The following is a 13,663-nucleotide window of genomic DNA, read 5'->3' as shown; positions in this document are numbered from 1 at the left end:
ATCTGTCAGGCCCCCACCCTCCCTTCGTTCTGTGTGCGTGCGTGCGTGCGTGCGTGTGTGTGTGCGCGCGAAATGGAGACAGAAAGTGTGTGTGTATGTGTTTGTTTTGGAGTGTGTGTGTTTTGTGGTGCTTGTGAGCCAAAGACAAGGTGTCTGAGAAGTGGCAGACGTGACCTGGCCATTCATTAAACAGCGCTGTCTGTCTGGGGCCAATTCTAGTATAGACCTTCCTCTATAAGACACAGACAACAACCTTCTCTCCTCCATAGGGAAACATACACACTACCTCATCTAGGCAGAGACCGTAGTAAGACACAAGGACGCCCCTGTATTTTTAAAATTTTATTTTTGATTAATTCACAAAAATTCAGAAGTATGATTGATAAACGATTTTAGTCAGGTAGTATCATCTTTTTCCATGTATGCTCCAACACAAAGCAGTAGACCTGCCCCAGTCTTGTAATACTAGTACAAATACAGCCTCTGTCTCCCTCATACTTCTAGTACCATTATTCAGCGCAGTTTTGGGACTGTTTCTCTCTCCCTGATACATCTGGGGTGAATTGGATTTCTCTGGTTTCTAATTCTCCTGTAGTGTCATTCTCTCGCTCTCTCTCTCAAGCTCTCTCCCTCCAGCTCTCTTCCTCCCTCTCTCTCTCCAGCTCTCTCCCTCCCTCTCTCTCCAGCTCTCTCCCTCCCTCTCTCCAGCTCTCTCTCGCCCTCTCTCCAGCTCTCTCTCGCCCTCTCTCCAGCTCTCTCCATCTCTCTCTCTCTAGCTCTCTCTCCCTCTCTCTCTCCAGCTCTCTCTCCCCCTCTCTCTGTAGCTCTCTCCCTCCCTCTCTTTCTCCAGCTCTCTCCCTCCCTCTCTCTCTGTAGCTCTCTCCCTCCCTCTCTTTCTCCAGCTCTCTCCCTCTCTCCAGCTCTCTCCCTCTCTCTCTGTAGATCTCTCCCTCTCTCTTTCTCCAGCTCTCTCACTCCCTCTCTCTATCTGTAGCTCTCTCGCTCCCTCTTTATTTAGCTCTCTCATTGACAGCTCTAATCTGACATATCTTTATTTGTGGCAGAAAGTAATATGGCTCGGCTGTGTGTGTGAATGTGTGGGTCTGTAGAGATGGTTTAGTGTGCTGCTTATGGTTTTGTTCATGACTGAGGTGCATGTATCTATTCTGTAGATGCCAATTGCTATGTCTGTGTGTACTGTGCATGTGCGGGTATTGTGCCAGTCATGCACACGTCTGTTTGTGTGCGCGTGTGTGCCAGTATGGGGCGGCAGGTAGCCTAGTGGTTAGAGCATTGGGCCAGTAACCGAAAGTTTGCTGGATCGAATCCCTGAGCTGACAAGGTAAAAACAAGGCAGTTAACCCACTGTTCCCTGGTAGTCATTGTAAATAAGAATTTGTTCTTAACTGACTTGCCTAGTAAAATAAAAAATCTTCCCTGGCAGGCAGACTGTGCTGCTGTGTGCAGTGGTCAGGTGGTCTGACAGTAGTTGGAGATGACATCACTCTGGAAGCACCTCCTTAGCTCTGCTCCCCCCCTACACACACACACACACACACACACACTCTGTGTTTCCTCTTGACTGAGCAGGGGGATCCTGCCCTCCCCTTCTCCCCATATCTCTCTCCATCCTTCTCCCTCTCTCTGGTAATGTTAGCAACTCTTGTCATCAGAGCTTGTGCATTGGGCAGCACTGTGCCAGGCAGAATCTCCCAGAGCGAGCTAGTGAGTGTGTGTGTGTCAGACTGTGTGTGTGACTGTCTTCCCCTGTGGGATAATACAGTTCATTGTATCTTTGATTATGAGGTGTGTGTCAGACAAGATCATTAGAGGTGTATGTTGAGCCCCAGCTAGAGCCATTTGTTGTCAGGAAGTGTGCAGCAGCTAAACGGAAGCCCCGTTTTTATTGCACTGCTGGCCAAGCCCAACAAACATCTGAGGAATGTGGCATCCCTCTCTCTCTCTCTCTCTCTCTCTCTCTCTCTCTCTCTCTCTCTCTCTCTCTCTCTCTCTCTCTCTCTCTCTCTCTCTCTCTCTCTCTCTCTCTCTCTCTGTCCTCTGTCCTCTGTCCTCTGACTTCCATTTCATTTTCTGTTTACCCTCAAGTTTGATTGTGGGCGATAAATCTATATGTACAGCGCTCTAAGAAAGTATTCACACCCTTTTAGCCGCATTTTGATGTGTTACAGCCTGAATTTAAAATGTATTAAATTGCGATTTTTGTCATTGGCCTACCACAATACCCCATAATGTCAAAGTGGAATTATGTTTTTTGAAATATTTACGAATTAATAAAAAATGAAAAGCTGAAATGTCTTTAGTCAATAAGTATTCAACCCCTTTGTTATGGCAAGTCTAAATAAGATCAGGAGTAAAAATGTGCTTAACAAGTCACATAGTAAGTTGCACGGACTCATTCTGTGTGCAATTATAGTGTTTATCATGATTTTTGAAGACTACCTCATCTCTGTACCCCACACATACAATTATTTGTAAGATCCCTTAGTCGAGCAGTGAATTTCAAGCACAGATTCAACCACAAAGACCAGGGAGGTTTTCCTGCCAAAGGCCTGTGGTGATCCTCTGGGCTGGTATATTTATGTGGTGGTGATGATGATATGATGCATATTCTTCCACAAAGTGGAAGCAGTGATAACGGTCAGCCTGGTAATATTAATACCACCAGGTCTTTCCCTTTTTCTCTCTCCTCCCCTGGCTCTGCCTCCAGGCTGCCCTTTGCCACCTAATTTCGATGGCATGCCTGTGCCAAACAACACAAGGTAAATTCACCACCTGGTCTTTAAAGCGCACCATGGCTGGTGTCCAAAACCACAAAGGATCATCTTATTGTCTCCTGTCTTCCTGAGCTAAAGGCCAATCAGGATTTGCATCAAAGAGAGAGGAAGAGTAGCAGGAAGAGAGCAACTCTGTTTGGGTGTGTTTACTGAAAGGGGGCTTATGTAAATGTTTTAATGAGATGACATTAGACTGCATGCTCTCTCAGTACAGGGCAGTGTTCCAACAGCAGCCTAGTAGAGTATCCTCTCCCTGTTTCCTTGCCTTTATGATAAGTGTTCAGATCAGTGAAGTAGACAAGGAAGTAAAGCCGTCCAAGAATATTGGAACATTATTCAAATCTGTACTTCAATGGCTGCCCACTCTACATCCCCTAAATACCTTCACACAGCCCAACCCCACCCTGCCTGCCGCAGTTCAGACACACCTGATATGTTTATCAGTCAGTGTGTGTAATGCTATGGGGCTATGGTGTGTGTTTGCGTGCATGGAGGACGCGGGGATGTTTGCAGAAGAATTGAGAGCTTACAGTTTGTTTGGAGCTGACAGCGTGTGTGCGCTGGTCGTGACAATCACAATGGGCCCATGGTGGCACACCACACGGCCGAGGCAACAGTAGTCACGTCAGCCCAATGTGATTGTGCTGCACTTTTCAGCCAACTCGTGTCACTGGGGCTCGCGACAAATCACCTGCTCATTTGTGTGTGTGTGTGTGTGTGTGTGTGCACGCACGCACGCGTCACATCGGTTAGTCATGTGTCTCTGTTGTATTTGTTGTTGTTTTTATAATTCCGGGCAAGGGGGCTACTAAGGGTTAAAAGCAAACACCAGTTTTTTACCTAGTGACATTTATTCGTTGCACAATGGAGAAAAACATCAGCTGATAAGAAATGCCTCGATAAGCACTTAAGAATTGGATCAATACTCACTGTTTAATGTACTCTCTCCGTGTGATGATATTTAAGACAGGAAACATTGATTACATATCCATCTAGGAACCTTCTCATTCTACACTTCACATTTTTGTATTTCAAAAAAATCGAAATCCATATAACCCTCTTTCAATGGTAGCTCACTGAATTGACCAGTGAGTTTTTCTGATAGAGGGTGAAAAGGATCATTGCCCAGACAGTCTGTGTTGATGTGATGTGACTGCTGTTCTGCCTACTGGGCCACAGCTGGCAGCCCTCCATCCCTTTAGCTCCCTCAGCCGGGCAACACATAACACACACACACACACACACACACATATATATATATATATATATATATATATACATACATACACACACACACACACACACACACACACACCACTAAAATGTTTTAAAACGGAAATAAACGTTCCTTATTGGATTTCACTCTGTGTCAAAGTGTTCTTTCCTACCAGCTTTATAGATCACACTCTTTCAGCACAGTCTGAGGCTGGCTCTGAGTGTGTGTGTAGAAGTCCACTGGCGTGGGTGATGAGAAGTGTGTGTTTTTGTGTCCTTGAAAGGGGGTGTGAGTAAATGAGGATTTTGTGGTTTCTCTATTTACTCCTGCGATGCTGCTCTCTGCAGACAGCCTGTGTGTTTAGTCTGCACAGCTCACACAGGCAAACAGTAGTACTGGTATTGTTTTGCATACTGAGAGGGATGACACCGACCCAAAGCACAGCAGCTATGCTCTCTCTCTCTCTCTCTCTCTCTCTCTCTCTCTCTCTCTCTCTCTCTCTCTCTGTCTCTTTCTGTCTCTCTGTGTCTCTCTGTCTCTCTGTCTCTGTGTGTGTCCCTCCTCTTAGACACCTCACCTGGTTGTCTAGACCTGCTCTCTCCCTCTTGTGGCTGCAGCGCCATGGTATCAGAAGGGGCGGAGCACATGCCTGATTTAGTCTCCAGCCCCCCCCCCCCCCCCCCCCCCCCCCCCCGTCCTCTATGTCACACCCTCACAGGTGGTTGCCTGAGTTGTCACAGCCCTGAAGACTTGCCCTGCATGTGTATATGTGTGCAGTGGTGCCTGGAGAAGCGGGTTTTACTATATATGATGAGGTATGTCTTACCTTCAAAATCCCACCATAGAAACATGGAGGCAATTATTTTATAAAGACTTCCTCATATGCGTTCTCCTGTTCTATTGGTTCTTTCATTGTCTAGCATTATCATAGTCATATTAGCAACCCATAATAGTTGTTGCATCTTTAGATCTCTCCTCTTTCTAAGTTTCTAATGGATATTTCCATCTCTGTCCATGAAACCGCTCACATGTGCAGTGCGGAATGTAGAACAGTGTTTTCCTGCTAATTTCATTAGGTCTATTGCCGTGTGCACATTTCTGCCCTAAAAATGTAAAGAAATAATAGTTTATCGGCATTTTAAGCTAAACATTCTGATCTGATCCATCAGCTTCATTAACCCTTTAGAACCCATAGCGGCCGTCGATAGCCTTTCTTTAAATTACTATAGCGGTCGCGAACGGCCTTGTTTTTCTAACAATAATATCTGTGTTTTTTAAAACATCACTACTCAAAATGACGCCGCCTAAGTGGACACGACTTTTCACTGTGAAAGAGGCTGTATTGTATCTATGTTAGTTGGTGTTACGGATTTGGACACATCCATGCAATTTGAAAAGCGATGATGTCGAGGTGAGTGAAATTAAGTAAACAGTAGATATATGTTTGGTGTTGTTGATGTTTGATGCTGTGAAACTTGAGGATTAGCTCTCAGAATAGCAAGTCATGTCATGGTAACTTGGTTGGTACAGGCGAGCACATTAGCAGTGGAGCTCGAATGATTGCTCTCTGTCTCATGGAAATAGTTGCAGTGTTTATCTATATAGTCAGCTAACTACTTGGTTGTTTTGTCTTGTTTCTACCTATGTAATTCATATGGAAACAGCCCAAGCTGCTTGCTAGTCTGTCGGGTAAGAAATGTTGTGTTTAGCAGCAAATTAAGGCGGTGCTCACAAAGCGTCAACCTCAACTGTCACTTTCACTAGCTATCCATACAGACAACCAGCTAACTAGCCACCGAAATGAAGGCTAGAGTAATTTGTTTTTATCTGTTGGGTTTAGGTTATGGTTTGTCATGTTTGCTAGGTGCAGATAGTCATAGGCTATACATTGCCTCGTTTTCCTATTATTTAACAGCTTAGCTGCCGTGTTAAGGTGGTAGATGACCGCACAGTGGAGGTCATATGATGAGTTGGATATCTGTTTACATAGCTAGCTAACACGTTGCTTGTTTTGTTCTGTTTCTACCGATGCAATTCATTTGGAAACTGTCCCAGCTTCGTAACTAATCAGCTAACATTGGCGAACTCTGCAGTTAGTCTGTCAGGAAAGAGAGAGAGAGAGATATGTAACTGTATCACACAATTTATCATGGAATCCTCTTATTAGGAAGAGAGAGACAGTGTGTGAGAGAGAGAGAGATTATGTTCCTGACCACAATTGTATCCTATTTGTTGTTCCTCTGTTCCTCTAAGTCAGTGAAAGTGAGGGAAGTGATGTGGAGAGTCAGGGCTCAGCGGCAGGGATAGAGATGGAGGGAGGAGTGGAGATAGAGGAGAGTGGAGGGAGAGAGGAAGAGGAGAGTGGAGGGAGCTTAGAGGAGGAGGGAGAGTATGAAGCAGAGTGAGAACACACCTGAGTGTGTCTGCCCCAAGTCCCACCATTCACCCTTGTACCACACAGCCTGGGCCTAAAGTGACAGTGGCAGGGGGTTTGGAGTTGTTTTTAAAAGTGGTAGGAATTTACAGTATATCTGTTCCAGAGCTTGTAATGGATTACAACAAGAAAATGGGCGGGGTTGACCATCTTGACCAACTGAGGAGCTATTACAATGTTGCACGCAGCGGCAAAAAATGGTGGAAGTATGGGTTTTGGGGGATGCTCAACATTGCCATCATAAATGCTACATTGTCTGGGGGACTCTGCAAAGGCCCATTCTCAGAAGCCGCAGGCGTTGTTCCCAGAAGGCTTTCAAAATGCAGCTTGTGCATTCACTTTGTGATATGGCTACAGTGGCAGGAAAAGGGGAGACAATAGCGTGGCACCAGGGCGTGTGGACCAAGTTGTAACTCAGGTGAAGTTTGAAGGGCGCAAGAGAGGGTGTGTGGTGTGCATCCGGAGTGGACGCAGGGCAAAGAGTGGGAGATGTGTAGAAACCTCCTTTGGGTGCTCTACTTGTTCTGTACCACTTTGCAGGATGGGGCCGTGCTTCCAGAAGTTCCATGACATGTTGTAGGCTAAATGCAAACACTTAGGCGACAGTGTGACGTACAGTATGAATTTGTCCTACAAATATTTTATTGTCTCTGAACAGTTGTTGTTTTGTATCTTCTTTATCTGTGTCTTGTTGCATTCAATAAATTGTTGTCGAAGTAGGTTACTATTTCCATATTTTGTGTCAGGCCTGGTCTGTACCAAATCTTATTAGAGAGGTTACTGTAATAGGTCTGGGTGTAGCTGGTGCAGAGGAGTCAGGCGCAGGACAACAGAGATGAGTAATGCACGTAAATTTACTCAAGACTTTCAAATCCAAGTCGATAATACCGAGCCCACAATACAACAAACAAACACGAACAAAAGCCATGGGGAAAACAGAGGGTTAAATAATGAACATGTAATTGGGGAATTGAAACCAGGTGTGTAAAACAAAGACAAAACAAATGGAAAATGAAAAGTCGATCGGCGCTGGCTAGAAGGCCAGTGACGTCGACCGCCGAAGGCCGCCCGAACAAGGAGAGGGACCGACTTCGGCGGAAGTCGTGACAGTTACCTACATTTTGAAACAGTCTCTGAATAATTGTTTGCATTTTTACATTGTTACAGAAGTAAGAGTCGTTGTCAATCAAATAGCCTACTTTGTGTGGGTTTTGAAATACTTTCTGAATATTGTCCTCAGGTTACATTTTGGATAATTGTATTTATTTATATGTAAAATAAATAAAATATATTATACTTGGTACATTTTGAGTGAGTAATTTTGTCAAATTTACTATAATTTAAATACTGTAGTTTTTTTGATAGTGTGTATTTACACAATTGAAGACAATATGAGTGTTATTCCTATTGACATGAATGTGGTGTCATATTAAAGAAGAGGTTGTGCTCTTTAAAACTAAGCTAACATGTGATTGTCATTTGTTCTGTTTGTTTGAAATGTGTGACAACATTAGCTTTATCTTGAAATGTTTCAGTAATTTACAGCATCATTCTAGAATTCTATTAGGGTCTAAAGTGTTAATTGATACGGCGTATACCTTCACTACGCTACTTTGGTATTCATATTGGGGAATAAGAAGCGAGTATACGTAATTCCCACTGAAAAACAAGTGGCTATACAGTAGTGCAGAGTAATTGGTGCTTTTTGAGGTCAGTTAAATTTCGGGTTTAGATTTTTTATTTTTGACATTAAATGCACAATGCATTATGTGGGTTAAATGCTGTAACACAGAAAAAAACAATTAATACAAGCCCAATGATAGTAGTGACTGCCATTACTTCAAATCACTTATTAACCATCATTTATTCACATTATTTTACTTTATTCAAATATTTCAGTTATTGTGTATATTACATTTGATGACTTATTTCATTCCAAGTCATTTCATCTCTATAGAGATGCTGCCTATGTTGTCTGACAAAATCACTATTTTAGTATGAAACAACTGTTCTATCCCTCTTAATCGCGCATTCTACTGTCAGACGTAAAATAAACACATACCGGACAAGTAGGCATGCAATGGATTATGGTCATTGTAGTTAATTACCATGTTTTCTGCTATAAACTATGTGGAAAATTGTCCTGTTACATTTACATTTAAGTAATTTAGCAGACGCTCTTATCCAGAGCGACTTACAAATTGGAAAGTTCATACATATTCATCCTGGTCCCCCCGTGGGAATTGAACCATGGTCCCCCCGTGGGAATTGAACCCACAACCCTGGCGTTGCAAGCGCCATGCTCTACCAACTGAGCCACACGGGACCACTGTTGGAAACTACAACTCCCTATTACGTCGCACAGTAACTTGATCACACTTGATCTATTTTATCCCTACAGAAACTGTGCATTGAGCTCACACAAGAAAAAAACCAGACCATCAATTAGTTGTTAAATTTTTTGAAAATAACCGACTTGTCGGTTAATGCGCAACAGTAATATACGGCGTATACCATCCACTACACCACTGTGAGTGAGTGTGTGTATGTGTGCGTGTGATATCTCCTCTCCTAGATAATAAAGGAGAGGTGTGAGGCCTCCTCACTTGCTGAATTGTTGGCTCCCTGCCCCACCTTGCCTCAACTGCCCAGACACACACACATCACAGGAGGCCCGAGAGGATCAGCGCTCTACTTCTGGGCAGGCATGACACACCTTACTAACAGAGCCTGTTTCTCACTCACAGCCAATGGGTGGCAATATTTATTACTCCTGTATTACCTTACAGCTCTTTTATATTAGCTGACTCTGATCTAGCGGTCACTCTCCTGGCTGTCAGGGCTCTTTTATATTAGCTGACTGATCTAGCGGTCACTCTCCTGGCTGTCAGGGCTCTTTTATATTAGCTGACTGATCTAGCGGTCACTCTCCTGGCTGTCAGGGCTCTTTTATATTAGCTGACTGATCTAGCGGTCACTTTCCTGGCTGTCAGGGCTCTTTTATATTAGCTGACTGATCTAGCGGTCACTCTCCTGGCTGTCAGGGCTCTTTTATATTAGCTGACTGATCTAGCGGTGTTCTTCATTTAGCTCTTTCTCTAAGGCACCTAGTCTCTCTCTATGGCATCCAGTCTTCTCTATGCCACCCAGTCTCTCTCTATGGCACCCAGTCTCTCTCTATGGCACCCAGTCTCTCTCTATGGCATCCAGTCTTCTCTATGCCACCCAGTCTCTCTCTATGGCACCCAGTCTTCTCTATGGCACCCAGTCTCTCTCTATGGCACCCAGGCTTCTCTCTATGGCATCCAGGCTTCTCTCTATGGCATCCAGTCTTCTCTCTATGGCACCCAGTCACTCTCTATGGCACCCAATCTCTCTCTAGGGCACACAGTCACTCTCTATTGCACCCAGTTTCTCTCTATGGTACCCAGTCTCTCTCTGTGGCACCCAGTCTCTCTCTGTGGCACCCAGTCTCTCTCTATGCCACCCAGTCTCTCTCTATGGCACCCAGTCTCTCTCTCTCTCTATGGTACTCAGTCTCTCTCTGTGGCACCCAGTCTCTCTCTGTGGCACAGTCTCTCTCTATGCCACCCAGTCTCTCTCTATTGCACCCAGTCTCTCTCTCTATGGCACCCAGTCTCTCTCTCTATGGCACCCAGTCTTCTCTCTATGGCATCCAGTCTTCTCTGTATGGCATCCAGTCTTCTCTGTATGGCATCCAGTCTTCTCTCTGTGGCCCCCAGTCTCTCTCTATGGCACCCAGTCTTCTCTTTGGCACACAGTCTCTCTCTGTGGCACCCAGTCTCTCTCTGTGGCACCCAGTCTCTCTCTATGGCACCCAGTCTCTCTCTCTCTCTATGGTACTCAGTCTCTCTCTGTGGCACCCAGTCTCTCTCTGTGGCACAGTCTCTCTCTATGCCACCCAGTCTCTCTCTATTGCACCCAGTCTCTCTCTCTATGGCACCCAGTCTCTCTCTCTATGGCACCCAGTCTTCTCTCTATGGCATCCAGTCTTCTCTGTATGGCATCCAGTCTTCTCTGTATGGCATCCAGTCTTCTCTCTGTGGCCCCCAGTCTCTCTCTATGGCACCCAGTCTTCTCTTTGGCACACAGTCTCTCTCTATGGCACACAGTCTCTCTCTATGGCACACAGTCTCTCTCTATGGGGCAGTCTGTTGAAGATAGAGCTCACTAGACATATTTTACTAATGTAAATCCACCCCTAGTCAGTCTGCCCTGGGGGCATGAAGAGACCCTCACACAGTGACCTTCTAGTCAGTCTGCCCTGGGGGCAGGGAGAGACCTTCCCACCGTGACCTTCTAGTCAATCAGGCCCCAGGGCAGGAAGAGACAGGCTGCTCTGTGGGAACCTAACAGCAGCTTAAATGTCTGAGCAGAGAGAAAAAGAGGAGGGATTCTGCTTCATAGACAGACAGTAGTGAGGAAATGTGTTTGTCTGTGCTGATGCTTTTACTACTGTGTCTGTAGTGATGGGTTTACCACTTTTACTACCTCTGAGCCTGGAGCCGTTCCTACAGACATTAAAGAGTAGAGCAGCTCTGTTAACATGCCCTAAACACAGGGAAAGACTTCTCTGATGCTACAGCCAACTAGCCTGGCGACTCAAACAAAATACTTCCACTGCTCTGTCGTTCACCACATGTTTTAGTCTGACACTGCCATCATTGAAGTTGTTTGTGGTGACAAGGGGCACGAGGGGTGTTGCACAAAACAATCGTCTCCAATCAATCAGTGTCAAAGCCAATGATGAATTTACTCACGTTCTGGTTCTGGCTCAACCCATTGGTTTCTGGACCAATCAGATGGCCCCGAATGTGTTCACATTCAGTGAAGGGCCAGGTACTCAGATCCAGACTCATTGCGGAAAAGAAACTAACGTCCTTGGGTGTGGCCTAGTCATCAGCCATCAGGAATATGTTCGGCTCCTTTTGTTGCTATCCCACTCTTTTATTGATCTTATGAACAAAACAGTTCATACAAAACAGTTCATACTATTTTCATTGGTCAATTTCTTTCAATAAGTATCACAGCTGATATGATATGGCAACACCTCTCTTGGTATTGATTTCATTGATTTGACCATTTAAAAAAAAAAGTACATTCAGTAGTTACATACATTTAGAAAACGATCAAGGATAATACAATCAAGTCACTGACTTATTTCTGTTGTATAGTCTATGATTGTTAGTGCATGTCAGGTACACAAATACTCTCTGTAGTGTAAATGTTTATATACAGCCGAGGTATTATCCTCTCGTAGGAGACATGCTGTCTCCTCTCTCCTCCAGCCTTGTGCCACTTAGTTCCTCAGACCCTCTCATGATCATAATATATTATTAGTCTGATCCCCTCACTTCTTTCTCTCCTTTTTTCTTTCTCCTTTTTTTTTTTAATCCTCTGCAGCAGCAACTCTGCCAGGGAGAGAGTGACTGAGAGAGAGAGAGCGATAGAGAGAGGGAGAGATATTTGCTTAACCAAATCCTCTAAAGAGGCACCCCCTTCTTTGATCCTCTCCCAAATTTACTGCGTCCGCTTTCATTTGGTCATCTGTCAGTTGGCTGTGCTGCGTAGGATGAGAGGAAGCAGACACAGAGAAACAGAGACAATAGTCCATGTCTTACTCCTCTCTCTCGCGCGCTATTTTTCCCTGTAACTTTTTCATCTGGCTTACTCCCTCTCGCTTTCTTTCCCTACTCCCTCTATCTCTCTCACTTCCTCTCATTCTAGTTGAAGTCATGCTGGCACTGGCAGGTTTCTTTTTCAACGTCAGAGATTTGGATGGCATGTCTGTAACTCTGTATGTGTAGGTTAGTGTTCTCAAGAGCTCACCTTTTTGATGACATGCCAGAGTGAGCCAGGGTTCGCCCTCTTTGTTGGTCACTTGGAGTGCCAACAACAAATCCAAACTCAACACACAAGCATACACACACACTACGGTACAGACAGCATTCTTCTGTAGTATGAGAATAATACTGTAAAGTGATTAAGTTCTATGTTCCACTGGTGAAACGACTTGATTTGTTTTGTGATGATGTCATGTTATGTCTCCATTAAATCAGTGACGTCATTTCCCTTACCCCTCCTCCTATTGTATTCCAGCCAGGAGAACGGTCATGTTAGAGCTTTCCATGGCTCAAAGATGTCATTGTAATCTCCCACAAAAGAGAGAGCTCCTTTTTAATCTTCCTCCTCTTCATTCTCTCTCTCCGCTCCTCCACCCCTCCATTAGCAGGGAAATTGAGTGTTTTGCCCTTTCTCGCTCTCTCTCTCTTCTCGTCCTCCCTCTCCTCCTGCTCTGTTGTGTCATCCATTCAACAGTTCACACACACCCGCTCCTAGAATGGTCCATCCGAGTTAAAATGACACACTCTGTTCTCACTCTGTCTTTCTCTCCCTCCACAGTGAACACCTGTCGTGCTCGTTTCCCTTCTTCCTCCACGGGGAGAGTAACGTGTGCACCAGCGTGGAGATCAACCAGCACCAGCCTGTCTACCAGCTGAGTGACGAGCACCTCACCCTGGCCCAGCAGGCCTCCAGCCCCTTCCAAGGTGGGTGGAGTATACACACATGTGGACACACACACACATGCAGATGCACACAGGCGCACGCATGCAGACACACATACACACACACACGTTTTTTTTTTTACTTTCCTTGTGGGGACCAAACAGTTGATTCCCATTCAAAATCCTATTTTCCATAACCCTAACCTTAACACCAAACCCCTAATCCTAACTCCTAAACCTAACCCCTAACCCTAAATAGTGTTGCACGGGATACCGAAACATTGATACTTTTTGATACTAGAACATGAAAAACGGTTTGGTACTAGAATTTGGGTTACTTCGGTACTTCTGTCAAATGTGTCTCACGGAACAACCCTGTCTATCAGCACAGCCAACCCCTCATTGCTAGCCTGCATTGGGAGTCTGGGCTGCATCTTGTTAGCTCCCCACTCATGATGCACAGAAGTTAACACACTTGAATAATGCAACACAGCATGTAGAAAGGATGAAACTGTTCATTACTGTTCGCAAAACACTGTCCATATAGGCTAGAACACTTTACAATGCTATACCAGTAACGTCCAGCTTTGTAGGCTACCTTTCCTTGCTAGCTGACAGCTAAAGCTAACATCAATTAGTACTTTGTTTGTGAAAATATGCAAACCATAACGCAGAACATGCTAATTTCAAG

General features: G+C 44.8%; 1 protein-coding gene across 1 annotated transcript in view; it reads left to right on the top strand.

The window, feature by feature from the left end:
* The window catches only part of med13a (mediator complex subunit 13a), a 104,236-nt gene that overhangs the window by 40,997 nt on the left and 49,576 nt on the right, over positions 1–13,663 (top strand). The window contains exon 4 of the mRNA XM_055873062.1: positions 12,869–13,014. Within this exon, the coding sequence (XP_055729037.1) occupies positions 12,869–13,014 (146 nt within the window). The remainder of the gene's footprint in view (positions 1–12,868; positions 13,015–13,663) is intronic.

The sequence above is a fragment of the Salvelinus fontinalis genome, chromosome 2, assembly GCF_029448725.1.
Source record: "Salvelinus fontinalis isolate EN_2023a chromosome 2, ASM2944872v1, whole genome shotgun sequence".
NCBI classification, from domain to species: Eukaryota; Metazoa; Chordata; class Actinopteri; order Salmoniformes; family Salmonidae; genus Salvelinus; species Salvelinus fontinalis.
This window is presented reverse-complemented; position numbering and strand designations above follow the sequence as displayed.